The 15,655-nt window shown below is 33.9% G+C and overlaps 1 protein-coding gene across 1 annotated transcript in view; it reads left to right on the top strand.

The window, feature by feature from the left end:
- The window catches only part of LOC129738147 (optomotor-blind protein), a 310,401-nt gene that overhangs the window by 105,143 nt on the left and 189,603 nt on the right, over nt 1-15,655 (top strand). The window contains exon 3 of the mRNA XM_055729331.1: nt 12,970-13,029. Within this exon, the coding sequence (XP_055585306.1) occupies nt 12,970-13,029 (60 nt within the window). The remainder of the gene's footprint in view (nt 1-12,969; nt 13,030-15,655) is intronic.

Raw genomic sequence — 15,655 nt, 5'->3', positions numbered from 1 at the left:
TAAATTTTACCAAATGTACACTTTTTTTGTTGAAAGATATTTGATCAGAAAAACCGACGTATTTCTTCATTTAATGAAATTGTCATACATCTTACGTGAAAACTACGAAAGGAATACAGCTTACAACAAATTACTTTGACATTTTATTCTAATAATCATGCATCTTTATTGCATGTTTATTCGTCATAAACAGTGAGCACGATAAACGCCTTTGAGTATGTAAGCAGTTATCAATATGCACAAAATTTAGGTATAGTACAAGAATATTAAAAAGAAAAATAATTGTCATGTAAGTAACATACTTCCAAGACATTAACAGTTTTTGATTGTATTGAAATATCTCGGGGCCTCAGATAGCTCAAAATATGTACAGTAGTACGCTGCTTATCCGAGCTACTATTTCCATTCAAAATCCATGTAAAAATGTGTTTTATCATCACGATATATTGTTAAAGTTATTAAATCTTGAGGAAAAATTTGCCAGAAACGGCAGGTAAATAGAAAAATAAAATCCATGTTTTTAAGAACCGAGCTATGCGCCTGAATGATATGCAAAACCAGAGCAAAAGGATTGGGTTTGTCAATGGCCCTTATTCTGCGCCGCGCGTGACGTGAATATAGTCGTGTCACCCAAGTCACTCTATTCCAGTAGTCGGTTTAGGTGAGGAACATCACTTCGGATGAACTTTGTGAGTTCTTACCCTATTCTCGTAGTCACCGTGGGTGAAAATCATCGCATTCGGGTGACGATTTTAGGTGACAATTGTCGGTACCTTTTCAGGTGACGACGAAGAACAAATCTAAGCAAAATCGTGAACAAAGCGGCATTTTAACAATAAATTGTAACACAATAGGTATAAATAAACAGAAATAGTCTGTTAAAATTGTTTTTCCTTCATTTGAAGCCACTTTTTCTTCTTCTTAAAATCAGAAAAAAATCACATACCTCATCGAAAATCTTGAATTTTAATCTGAATTACAAAATGTAAATCTGATATGTGCATAATTTTTTTTTATTTTTAATTATACAAATTTCAATGACTAAAACTTACAACAAATTAAAAAGGTCACTGAAAATTGAATTCAAACTTGATTGTAGTTAGGTATAAAGAAATCTTAATGTTTAATCAGAAGGACTGCAGGGGGCTCCAATCACTTTTAGAAATAGCAAAACATCAACTTGTTGTTTCAAAATTTCATATATTTATTCGTTATCAACTCCGGCATCAGCACACAATCTGGTCGAACGATAGATCCTACAAGTTGCTTCCAACTTCCTGTACCGATACAGCTAATCTCAAAGACTACTGCTCACCGTCGGGGGAAGGCTCTAGAGCTGCACTTAGTTGTCTTCGAACTTTCTGAAAACAAACGTCAAACAAAAAAGACCTTTGATGTACTTTTAACTTTGCTAATTTATTTAGGCTGTTCCGATCGAGCAGCTTACATCACAAAAAAATCTAACTAACTAACACTAACAGTTTGTTTTTTCTTCCTGGCCGGCTTACTAACGTCCTACAATCCGATGTTGACCTTTTTCGAACTTAAATTTTCACGCGTTATCGCAAAAATTGAATCCGAAAATCCGATGCGCGAACAAAACAAAAATAAACTGTAAATTTTACCCATTGTGTTCATTCAGTCACTCACCTGGGAATGAGCTCCTGTCACTTTACCCACATCGACTCCGGGAATAAGGTGACAAAACTCAAGGTGACTCCGAGGTGAGGTGACAATCGTCACGTCACGCGCGGCGCAGAATAAGGGCCAATGGGTGATATGAAAAAAAACTTAGTAATTGCTTTTGCTAAACTGAATCGAGCAGTCGAGCAGTCGCTTAAAGCAATTGCTTCGGTTGTTATGAATAAAGTTTTTTTTGACAGCTGTTTTCTCAGTCAGGAGCTTTTACTTTTAGAACAAGCTAGTTTGGTATGAATAAAGCTCAAATCTGAAGCAATTGCTCGACAAATCTCATAGCAATTGCTTTATTTTCTAAGCATGCTCGGTAGCAGACTTTTCCAATAAAAAATTCTTTAATCACGTCATGAACTTATCAAATTAGCGATATTTCACTTCAAAACACTTCAAAGTCGAAGTAATAACCCAACTTTTTTCATATTCCTGTCATTGTATAAAATCATTCGTCTAAGATGACAATAAACAAATCAATTAGTAAATATTTCAAATTAAAAAAAATCGGCTATAGTGGAAGAAGTCCCAATTGGCTCAAAGTAAGAAATAAATTGTAATAATTTAAAACATTATACAGATCTCTCATTTTTATATAATTTTCTTTAATCCTAAGATTAAAAAAAAATCTTAAAAGAGCGCCGATGTGGTCTAGTGGATAGGCTGGCGCGAGTCTGGTATTGGTACGCCAGGCGTACTGGGTTCGATTCCCGGTATCGGCAAGAAAAACTTTTGGGTTCGAATCCCATAAGCGGGGGCCGACAGGTAAGATGTGTTTCATTACATAACTGACTATATAATTGGAATGTTCAATCAGTTGCAAGCTGGCCAGGTATATACACGGATGCCGGAATACCTGTAAGTAAACTAGCCCACCTGATTGATTCGTTCTTCCAAAATATACCTACATCAACACACGCAATACATAACAGTTCATACGAAGCAGTGCTGCAAATTTTCTTAAAGCACAAATGATACTGACTGTGATTTTCTATCAGTGTAAAAAGCTTCAACTTAAATGAACGGAATAGAAAAGTCAACAAATATAAAAGCTTCTGATCGGCTCGGTCATCTTCGTGGCTACAGAAAGCTGTGTGAGTGTGTCTATCAGTCAGTAGAAAGCTCACTCGTAAATCCGAACTAACTTGTTTCACTCGAAAGCTACGAAAGCGTCTTTCGCTAAGGCATTTCTGTCACTCACTGTTTTTGATCAGTGACTGCAGTTTAAGCATTCAATCAGTGTCAGCGAAAGTTGCTGATAATTTCAGCAAGCATTCGTTTTTGCCATTTTTGCAAATTATGAATTGGGATTCAAAAAGAAAACGCGAATTGTGAGACTATACGATTATTTGAAGGGGGGACAAGAGGATGGATGAATATAAAATTCGTGAGAATTGAATTTATGGTAATTAATAATGACAAAATATTTAACAAAATGTGGTCAAAAAATGACAAAATTATTACACAATGTGATAAATATGTTGAAAACATGATAAAATTTTGACAAAAGAAATAATGAGTTTATATTTGACAAATATAACTAAAATTTGACAATAAAATGACATCAATCGAACAATAAAGTCATCAATATGACAAAAAATTGACAATAAAATGACAAAACATAACAAAAATAAAACAAATATCCGACAAATGAGACAAAAATTTGACAAATGTGATAAAAATATGAAAAATTACACAAAAATGAAGCAAATTATTTACAATATAATGACAAAACATGACAACAAAATTATGACAAAGTCTGACAAATACGATATAAATCTAACAATAAGTAGATTAAACTTCGAGAAACCTTTGTCAAAAACTTATGTGATGAAAATAAGACAACATTATGACATAAATTTTATTATTCAAACAAAATTATCACAAATAATTGACAATAAAATGATATATGTGGTTAAAAAATGACAACAATCTGGAAGATACCACATTTGTAATATTTAATCATTTTGTCAAATTTTTACATAGTTTGACGACGTAGTCGTATTTTTGTTCTTTTGATATCAAATTTTTAAATATATAAATTTGTCTGATTTTATCACAATTTCATGTCATAATTTTGTCAATTTATTGTCATATTTTTACCACGCTTGTCATAATTTTGTTATATTTGTCATATTTTTGTCAATTGTTTACGACATTTGTCATTTTTTTTGCCATGATTTTGTCTTTTTTGTCACATTTTTGTTAAAATATTGTCATATTTTAATCAGATTTGTCATATTTTCGACAGAGTTGTGTTAGTAAATATTTTTCCATTGTATTGTAAATTTCAGTACTATTTGTCAGATTTTTTTTGTCATAATTTTGTCATACTTTTACCACATTTGTCATGTTTTGTCATTTTAATGCCAACTTTTTGTCATAATTTTGCCCCCCCCTCCCGCATTCGTCTACAAGCTCCCTCGCCGGCGTTCGTTTCGCCAACCCGAACACTCATTTCTAAACCTTCCCACCTCTTCACACCATTTGAAAAAGACGCATTTTTTATCAGAATTCTTCAAAAATAGCGATCTCAGCAGTAATTCTGAAATTTCCGCATGTCTAGCGAGTCGAACAATCTTTGTCACCATTCAACTAAATTTAATGATAATAGAAGGAAGCTTTTATCACTTTCAGCAATGTTCGCTTGAAACTGAAAATGAAGATTGGATAACCTCATGAACCTGCAAAGAGCCTGAATGTATACTAAGCACCGATGTTGCCGATTGGTGAATGAGTGTGCAGAGAGCTTTCAGGACTGAGCTTTCTGTTCATTCTCGTATAAATCTAGTTGGAATTGAACTGACCGATACACTGCAATAAAGTCAGCTGATAATTTCTCACTGACACTCACACAAAATTTGCAGCACTGATACGAAGCCATGGGGTCCGGGTATGGTGGCGCGCTGCATTGGAGATTTGTCGAACCTAATTATCTAAGGAATGCATGTGAACCCATACTTTGGCAGAAACTGCGGTGAATCCGTGCACCCATGGTGGATTACCAACATACATACATACATTCAGATTAAAAAAAAATCTTAAAATGCGCGTCTATTGTCTATTTTTTTTATACATCGAATTATCCCGATCCGAATACATGTGGGAGAGCTTATGATAAATATTAAAGTTAGGCCATTTTTTGTTTGACAATATTCGAATATGTATTCATTTTTCTTTAAACATCAACATACGAGCACGCATTAACAAAAAAATCCGGTCGTTCTTACACCCACCATCCGCTTAGTCGACTCCAAGGCTACTTTAGCCGTACTTTTCAATTGTCTGATCGTCTTCTTTCATTTTACTTTAGAAAACTTCAGATTCTGCTGGTTGGATAGCTCTATTTTTCGAAGCAAAAGCTATGTTCTAAGACTTTAGTACACATCCGCTAAGCAAATGTTTATTCATACCAAACTAAGCAAATGCTTTTGACTTTTGCTTTGATTGATTTCGAGCTAAGTAAAAGCTACCGAAGCAATTGCTAAACCTTATTCATACCACTAAATGTATTTCGTTTAATCCGACGTTTCGCTTATCCGAGGTGGTCCCTACCCTCATTACCTCGGATAAGCGGGACTCTACTGTACATCTTTTTGCATACCATATGGGAGCGGAAGCTCAGAAAACTGGAGTTCGGCTGAACGGGGTTCTACTGTTCAATGTTTCTCCTGACTTTTGGATAAATTGTCTCAATGTACTCTTTTTGGTGTCGCGGGATATGGTAACCCTAAATTTGAACTCAAATTGACCCAGTTCTAAACAGTTTGGCAGAGAATAGAACAAAAATGGGGTTGCCAGTTTTATCACTGGATAAGATTTAATTTCGTTGGTTCAATTCTTGTATAAATTAGACCAAAGAATTGACTATGGAAACAGGGCAGAGCAACTGTATCTTGTGTCCAAGAATTGTACCAACGGAATAAGATATAATCCACTGAAAAACTGGCAACCAGGAACACAGATACAGTTGTGCTTAGAGCACCTGTACCCGTGGTCCAACCAGCCGGTTTTGACTTTTTTAGAACTGGTTTAAGGATTGATCCAAAACGGATGAGATTTGAATCCAATTTGACGCAGTGCTAAACCGTGTGACAGTTAATGGAACACGAGTGGGGTTGCCAGAGTCTTCACTGGATTGGATCTTATTTCTTTGGTCCGAATCTTGTATAAATTAGACCCAAGAATATACCACGGATACACGTGCTTTCTAGAATGTATAAAGAAGACTAGGAAAAAAATGCCAAGCTGTTGGATTTTTCTAGCTGTTACCAGTTGGGAAATCCTATACAAACGAATACATTTAACAATTACGATAGCTCATCTTGTAATGTTTTTATCCTTGTTATTTCACACATTGTTTTCTTTAACCTTGTTCCGGAGCTAAAGTCAAAAAATTTTGAATAGACTTTCGATTTTAAGCTTGCTTTCCTTCTAAATTCAAACAATGAACTAAAAGTTAACAAACGATGTGATAAATAAATAAAGCTCAAAATCTTGAACAAAATTATTCAGAACTAGTCAAAAGAGTAGAACATCAAGGTAAAGAAAAAGAAAACAGGAGGATTGGTATCATAAAAATGTTCACTAACTCCATAGTGACACCCTCTATGACACTGTCAATACTGTCATTACATGGCTTCCACTTTTCTGAATCCTAGTTGTATTAATTTTTGATCACCAGCTCGAGCGCCCCTCGTAACTTACATAACAAACTATTGATTCTTTTTGTTTTTCGTTGTTTTCCCGTGGCATTAGTCGCTCGGCGGATTAGCGCAAACTGCTGGCTGCTTTTGTACTGAGTAAATTATCACAATTTAGTTTATGTTCCATAATTTCTGGCGCGCTCGGACGTTTCACGTTCGGTGTTGTCTGAGTGCGTTTTGGTCAGTTTAACTAGACAACTACGGGGGTGGTGCTGTTTTTTTTTCTTTACCATTATCTCATGGGGGTATCATCACGATGGGAGAAAGCAACCAAGCCTCTAATGATGGGACATTAATTGTGTAATAACTGTCGATTTCGAGGTGTCTTGAAGTTTGTTGTTATATAATTTTTAAAGGCCAAGGAAAGGAAAAAAAAAACTTTGAAAAGCTTTTTTTGGGTAGACTTACAAAAGATCATGAACATGTTTAACATGTTACAAAAAGTATGTAACCCTATAAGGATGTTTTTAAGTTTAAAAAATGTCACGAAATCAAAATTTATCTTTGTACAATGTGACCCATAAAACATACATACATTGTTAGCAATCTGTTCTGGGTTTTTCTGTCGATTTTTGAGGATTTTTCAGTCCGGATTTAAACCCACAGTTTAATTTGGGCGTATATTCAAGCGCAGCTCTTTGGATCCTCTCACCCATGTGTCGACTATTTGAAAGCTTCCATTTCTGAGCCGTGGGCTTCAATATCAGAGGCTTATATTGCGAAGGTGTGCTCCCGATTCAGATCGCTTCTTCCTGTTCTATTCGCCGATGCTATTTTATCACGACTTGGAGCTGTCTTATCGACTGGCTCTTATATTAGTCCATTTACAGAGACTAGGTATATGAAAAACGTTTCTGTTTATACTCCATGAAGATATTTTTGCATTCTCTTTTATACTTACAGTTTACAATTCCATCTTTGTTTCTTCGTGTGTTACTTTCTCGTTGTATGTGTCCATTTCAACGTCCGTAGACTTACAAAATTTCCTGAACCTAGTTGAAGGTGACGGAGTTCGATCCCCGATCGTCTGATTACAAATCAAACACGCTAGTCATTAGGCTAAACGACCGTGCCGATTAAGATCCTGCCTGAGAACGAAAGTGGACACATCGAGTGATTGTTTCTTAATGTGTTTATCTACACATGCCTAAAACCAAAAAAGGTTTTTAAATGCAAAAAAGAGTTTTTGAAACTTGATGACAGATTTTTGCATTTTTTTATGTTTTTCAATAACTTGAGCTTAAGTTTGAGCCTGCTATCAACTTCGGTCCATCTGCGTCCTCTCCTGGCCAATGGCATCATGGTTGCACTCCGTGATTGGTTCGAGTTAATCAACATTGGACAATGAATCAAATAAAAGATTGCTGGGAACAAATAACACAATCTCACTGTATAGTTTTGAGAATCTTAATCTTTAATATGAACCAATAATGACGCCGGCGAAGTCCACGTAGTCGATAGAGGGAGAGGAAGCACAACCAGGCTTCTTCGAATCTCTTGATTTTTGCTCACATTTTCTCATTTGCTTGTCAAACGCCTGAGAGAAAATATACTTTCTCACACTTAAAGCGATCAAGCAGCCCACATTTTGTTGGGAGCATTTTAATCACGTAGTCAACCAATTTCATTCTCGCAAAGAGAAATGTTCATAAGCATCTCCGTTAGGTACTGGCTGAGAAAATAACGACCGAACAAAGTTTTGATGCTAATTAACCATTGTTCAATGTCTCAAAATTATAAAGATTCAAAACAAACTGAAATAAAAGCTGAGCTTCAACTTAAATGTTCGATAATGTCGAATAAGCTTAGATTTTGTTTTATACCTGATTTGTAATTGATTTTGGTATAATTGTTTTGAAACAAAAGTTTTACTCTGTTCTTTACACTTTTATGCCAATTTTTTTTTCGGGATTTTCATCCTTAATGATAATTCATCCCCTTAGACCACGTCAATTTATGACTTTTTATGAAATTTCATGAAAAAAGCTGTTTTGGTATTTCCAGTATAGACATAATTTTTTTCAGATTTTTCGAATTGAATAATTTGACAAATGCTGGGGCCAATTTCCATAATTCCACATAGAAAAAGGCGATCCAATCACGCATTTTAGCTGTCCACGTGATTTCAGAGTCACACACCAACAGTGCTCTGTCAGTAGAAGAATGATCATTCGTTAGAGAAAAATTTATCTGCGCTCTCTCAGCAGAAGATGATGAAATGCTCAATTAAAATCGACTCACAATCATTAGGAGCGAAAAAGTTCACTGTCTTTTTTTGGTCAAGCTAAGCAAAATTAAGCCTGAGTGCAGCACATGTGATGATTTATATTACAGAGACCGGCTGTACACCGTCTCTCCACAAATCTCACGCTGAGTATTTGAGGGTTAAAGTAATATGGCATGAATTTCAGCGATGGTAATCCAGCAAACATTTTTGTAGCTTTATTCTTATGCTTTTTTGATAAACGTTCCATACAAAGTGGAGGCAATATACATAATTATATTTGATTTCTTTCTAAAACGACGAAAACTACATTAATTAGGCGTTATACGACAACTTATTTGTATTCGAGCGCAAGATTTTTCTCTCATAGACATCAAATCGTTGCCAGCGACAATATTTTCTCGTTCTCTCATTGGTCAATATTACTCAATTCCCATCTGATTTTTAGCCATCTGGTTGCAGTGCTGGTTGCAGAAAGAACAAGACGATGAAAATTCTCACTTAAAGCCCACGCGAGAGCAAAGTCATTTCAAAATTTACAAACATTGCGGACTTTCTATGACATCCGATTTAAACTAACTTCAGACGACATTTTATACGATTTTTTCACTATGTAGCTAGAATTTTGATTCGCTACATCATTATAAACGACTTTAGCGACGTGGCCTTGAAAATCCTGAGCTCATATGGTCCTAAAGCTTTATCCTATGGTCCTAAAAGTTTGTAATCGAAATTCTCATTTTTTTCGGTTTTGAGACCTGCTTCGTTTTTTTTTGGTAAAGCCAGTTTGACAAAAAATCCCAAATAACATTGTTAACAATTCCAAATAAAATTCTTGTGAAATGGAATTTTTATAGAAAACACTTTTAAAAAAATATCAGCAATGACTACATGGTCGTAATAATTTATTCCAATTTATCATAATTTTTGGTATATTTTAAGTTTTAATCGTCGAAGTCTCCTGCCATCAAGTGTCAATCACCTTAAAAATCAAAGTAAAAAATATTTGTGACATTCGTAATTAACCTGTGCATTTCAATGGAATTTTTGTTGAAAATGGTGAACCTCCGGTTCATCAGTGATAGTTCGGAAGATACATGTGTGTTCCCTTATTCATATTGACAAAAATACAGATAAAATGGAATGTTTACTAAGTATGATTATTTCCAATTGTTTAACAAAACTCAAAAATGACTCCACTCTTGACTTTCAGATTTAACAAACAAAATATTCACATTTGTTTACTTTATGCTTTTCTCACTAAAAATAGCGTAACTTTTCATGCATAAGGAAAGTAAATCAGAAAATATTTTTATGCTGATGTTAGGTACGTTGGAATTATCTTTGATTCAGAATTTATTTTCCGAGATTTAAAATTAAACCCAAATTTTCTCAAATAATAAGGATATATTATTCAAGAGCTAGGTGAAACAAAAAAGTCTTTTGATACAAAGTAAGCTGCTAAAGGTTTTTGAATTACTACGTTGTTAGATAGTTTTTTCTAACTAAAATTTCCATCAAACAATAATATTATGTTCCGTAAACTGGGGGAACTTTGATCACTTTTTTCATTAATTTTTGAATATTTTGGAAGGGGTTACTTTTTCGTAACCCTAAAGTTTTAGAACTTACTGGGGTGAGGAGAATAAAGCATGATCATTGATTACAGTAAATTCAAAAGACAGTGGAGGTTACAATAAAATGTTTGTTACAAAACCTGATTTCGAGTTTCGGGTTAACTTGGATCATTATGGTTTATTTAGATACCTCAACATCTTCAAAACTACTTTTATGGTGCCATTTAGCACAGAAGGCATAGACTTAATAACAGTAATTTTGTTAAGGACTTAACCGTTTTTTTTTTTTTTTTTGAAAAGCTTTTATAATCAATAGATGGACAATGTTGCTGCATATACATCTAGGGGTAAAAATTAAAAACATTTCTTTTTTTTTCGGCCTCCCGATCAGGAGGGAAAAACTAAATTATATCAAGATGAGATATTTTGATACTAATATTTTTCCTATCTAAATGAGTCATTATTTAGTACTCGTAGGATGTTAAAATATCTCAAATTATATTAAAAAATCTATGCGATCATTGCTAAATTATATCAATTTTAGATGTGCTCCTTACAAGATTATATCTCGTTCAGATAGCATAGTTTGATATTGGGCAGAACAAAACCTATCACAATTATAACATATCAAGATATGAGTACTTCGAGAAAATTTTCTAGTGGAATGTCAATAAACCACATAATTTGCTAACATCATGCCCCATTTTTGGTTTTTCAAAACTTGGATTCAATTTTATGAATCTGTTGAGCGAAACTCATAAAAATACGGTTTGGGCCGTTGACTTCGATGTCCGTGTTTCAGAAAAAGTTGTACGTATATCAAAATAAGATATAATCATTTAATTTTAGGACTATCCGAAAAAATCTTAATAATTGAAAATGAGCTCAAGCCCATTCAAGTCTGTCAATCAGAATCAGATATAATTCAGATTGGAGAAATATAAAATCGGAAATTTTGTAGTACTTCATTATAACTGAATCAGATGTAAATATCTTGGTGAGATACGCTTGAGTTATTATTTTGATATGCTCTCCTGATCGGGCTCCCTGAACTTTCACATAAAACAACCCATTTCCTCCTAAATGCCTAAATTTGATCAGGAGCGATGTTTGTTTGTGAGCCATTCAAAAACCAGATATTTTAAGAATTTGATATTACATTGTAAGTAACATAAAAAATCTTTTGATAAAAAACTAATTTAGCTATTTGTAACTCAATTTATAGGCTTTCAAACGTATTAAGAAGTTTTCAGATATTTTAACTAATGATGATCATCTGCAAAAATTTCATGTTGATCAAAGTTACCCCGGTGATCGAAGTTCCCCCAGTTTACGATACTTATACTGATCACATGTGTTATTTGACTGGATTAGTTAGATTTTATGGGTTTGTTTTGTAATATGCAACCAATTGATAGAAAAATTCTATAGTAACACCTCTTAGTAAAAAGAAAGGTGAATTTACAAAAATAAGAAAACTCTCAAAAGTGAAAAAGGGTTGGCCTCACCAAAGAATTATCAAACGCCGAACTCCGATGCACAAGGGATCTGGGAAACCTCATCGCTATTCTACGGTGGGCCACCTGTAAGCGCTGCTTCTCCAACTTCAGTAACCACTTCTTACAAAGTAATATTTTCAACACTAGTTACATAAAATTCATAAAACAAATAACATTTTGAAACATTTGAAATTCTACAAAGTTTTGCTGTCAGAAAAAAAAACGTGTCAGCTTCTATCGGTCACAGCCTACCAAGTCCCTGAACTTATGTTCAATTACATACAACAACTATTTAAAAAGTTTGCCATTATTTCAGGAAAATATTATTTGCTACGCAATAATTTATTTTCACCAGACGACTTGTGAGAATAACCTAACGTTCAATGAGTCATGTAAACAGCTTGGTAGGGCTATGTTCATCAGTTGCTTAGCTAGAGGGGTGCACTTGGATGTAGTAAATGCATTATGTAGTTAGCAAATTGTTCTATGACTTTTTACGGCTTGAAATTATTCGGCATTTAGAGAAGGTATCATAATCTTAATGCTTCCCTATGATAAACTGCTAGAACGATCGAGCTTCCGTCGTTAGTTGAAAAATGGCTAAGTTCTCTTCTCAAGTTTTGTTTGGCTCTCCAAGCCCCTCTAAAAAATTCAAACTTGGTCAAGTAGCCTGTTTATTAAATCAAAAACAAATAAAGTACAAAAAATGACACAACAATGAATTGAAATTACAAACATATCAAATTTACTCAATTCAAACGTACGTAATACATCTATCACCTAGTTTCGCCAACACTTTTTACGCACATCATTGATAGCTGACACGGAAAAGCTTGTAACGTGATTGCACAAGCATCAACCGCCCTTATTTCTGTAGAATCTTTAATCTCTTTTTAAATCAAACTGATTGCAGTGGGATGCTACAAGTTCCACCACGTTTCAATCCCCTCCGGCTCAATTATTGAGCGGCGATATAACAAGTTGAATCATCATTCACGAAAAATTTTCCCATTCATTTGAAACGGCTACGCATTTCTGTCTTCAACTCGTGATCGTGAACTTGAACACATAACGCCTATGTATACGTCTCGCAGAAAGATGTGGGCAAGGGTTGAGACAAATCTGCCTTCCGACAGCTGTGGGAGCACGTTTTTATGGCGGTTGGGTATCCGTACATCCATTTATAGCTACCGCACAACCTTAACTAATATTGCATACAAGTTTTTTTTTTCTAATGTATAACTTTTTTCTTGTTTCTCTCTCTTTTATTTCAGCCGGCGGAGAGGGGAGTGACGTAGATGCCAACAACATACAGGATCTACTCAATGATACCGGTAAGTTCAGTGCGTTATTTGCTCTTTCTAGAAGCTAGTGAGAAACTGGTATATTTCTCTTTTATACCAGATCTTGCATACAAAAATTGTGTGCTTTCTTGCTCAAAAGCTGTTGTACAAGTGTATAACAGCTTCCCGGGTATAGCAGTTCTACTTTGAACTAAACTCGTCAAATGATTTTAGTTTTGTTTTAGTTTAGTTCAAATTTTATTAATAGTAGAATGTAGGAGAAATGACTGTCTAATGACTAACGCTTAGGACAAATAAAATAAGTTGTAATCTACAGGATCATTCCATGGATTATCTATCAAACGTTTTATTTTATTTAGTGAAACATGGGGCTTGCACTCTGAGAAACGATTTCGAAACTTGATATCGTTCATTTAGAATTCTGATCTCTGAACTCGGCAAGAGACACTAAACATTTTTTTTTAAAACTGTTGGAAAATGTCAAAAACTACACCCATACAATTTTGAGGACTCACTTATTCAAATTTCTATATTTTGCACAACGACATTTGTTTTCTACGAACTTTGCACCACTTTTGCAATTATTAAATTTTTTTACTTCCAAGCTACGAAGCGAAAAATGAATGTTAATCGGATTTCCAACGTACGTCCGTCCGTTGGCCAAATCTTGCGTTATACATTGCTCTCAAGTTAATCCGAAATTGAAAAACTTGTTTGTCGGAGTTCATTTTGTAGTATACCCAAAGGCGCATTAGACTCGGGTCGGTTGAGTGAAAACTATGTTGATATGCTATCAAAAATTTTCCTTGTAAGATTTTAAGTTTACTTTTTTATAGGTTTGAACATGAATATTTTTGAAATTATTTTCAATTTAGAGATAAAGTGGTAATCCCAATTCTTGACATTCAGTGATCTTTGGTTGTGAAGAATGAATAAATAAAATGCAGTCGTCATGATACCAGCAAATAAACATGATTTTTTTGTACAATTATGGATGAGAATGCTTGTTGTTTTAAATGTTGTTAGTGTTATAATCTCATTGTTTTGATATATTAAAAACAAACAACTGATTTCATTTATTCTATTGAAACTGAAGGTTGAAAATAAAGATTTATGCTCATATTTTTCACAACTTGTTCCCATTAGTTCTCTTCCATCTTTATAAAACTTTCAGTTTAATTTTGGACTTTATTCAATTCTAATTTAATTTTATCACAAAATAACACATAGATTCACACTATAAGTTTTTTTTTAATTCTTCTTCTCCTCTTTATGGCGAGCTTTTGAGTTAAAATGTCACATTATGAGTATGAATTTCAGAAAAAAATTCCAATGTCACCCTAATGCCAAGAACAGGAAAGCAATATTTCAGACAACCTTTTAAGCAAGCTTGAAACGCACATCGTAACATTTTTGTCATCCAAAAGATTTAGTATACCTTAAGGCGTTTTCAATCGCCATGCAGTGAGAAATATGCCTTAAAAAACCTTAACTTGCATTTTAAAGATTAAAGGAATGTTGCTCATTCCTCTAACCTTGAAGTTGGGGATCAGACCTAAGCACAGTTGGTAGAGCGCATGCCTTCTAAGCCAATGGTCATAAGATTGTGCCGAACAGTAAACATCAAACATAGTTGTTTTGGATAGGTTTTCCGATACAATCCCGCTAATCGAACCGCTAACATGAATTATACAGAAATGTTGAAATGGCTTCTTATAAACAAAAATTATTGAACAATTTATTGAAAAAAAAAATCAGGCCGCTTTTTTAACAGATATTGTAGATTATTGTTTGCCAAAAACCTAAGAAACTGAAAATGTTATGATTGAAAAAATTTTTAAAGAAAATCTACTGCTGTGGAAAGTTTTCTTCTATTAAATAGATTCAGATTTTAAAAATTTCCAACTTGTTCAGATGATACACAGATGATACAGATCAGCTGAAAAGGAAACTCCAAAGTTAAAACTTTTTTTTTTTTGTTCAATGAATCTCAATCTTAAATTTAAAGTATGTCAAAGCAGTGGAGTTGAGGTTTTAACACTTAAAAATTTACGGAGGAAAAGGCTATTTTTATTTCTGTTAAATGGGGCATAATCCAACCAAGGGGGTTAGATTAAGCTTTCCAGATGGCCCGGTTTTACCCGGACTTGCCCGGATATTAAGTAGAAAATTATGGAAAAGTCGCAAAGTCCAACAAAAAAAACTCAGAGAAAATTAGTATAATATATGGTTTTTGCGTCCAAAAACTGAAATTGTTTGAGGGATTTTTATCAAAATAAACATGATGGCTTTTTTAGAAGCCTGAAATATAATTTGAAATCTTCTAATGTTTCAAACGATGTTTCCAATATTTTCTTTTTAATTCATGTTGAATAGTTCTTGGGATTTGGCCAAATTTGCCCCGATATTGGTTTTGAGGGTTAAAATTTTTCAAATCATAGGCCTGGATTTTGCTAGGTTTAAAGATAAAATATCCCGAATTTTTCCGGCCGAATACGTTTGCGAAAAATTCTGGCACTTAGGTTAGATGCAATATTTGTAAACTACAACACTTATTCAAATTGTATTTTCATTTTATGTAGTCAAGTTATCATTTAATGATTACAAAATGATAATGACTTTGTTTCTCATATCTAATGCTGTTACTTTTAAAATT

The sequence above is a fragment of the Uranotaenia lowii genome, chromosome 1, assembly GCF_029784155.1.
Source record: "Uranotaenia lowii strain MFRU-FL chromosome 1, ASM2978415v1, whole genome shotgun sequence".
Lineage (NCBI taxonomy): Eukaryota > Metazoa > Arthropoda > Insecta > Diptera > Culicidae > Uranotaenia > Uranotaenia lowii.
This window is presented reverse-complemented; position numbering and strand designations above follow the sequence as displayed.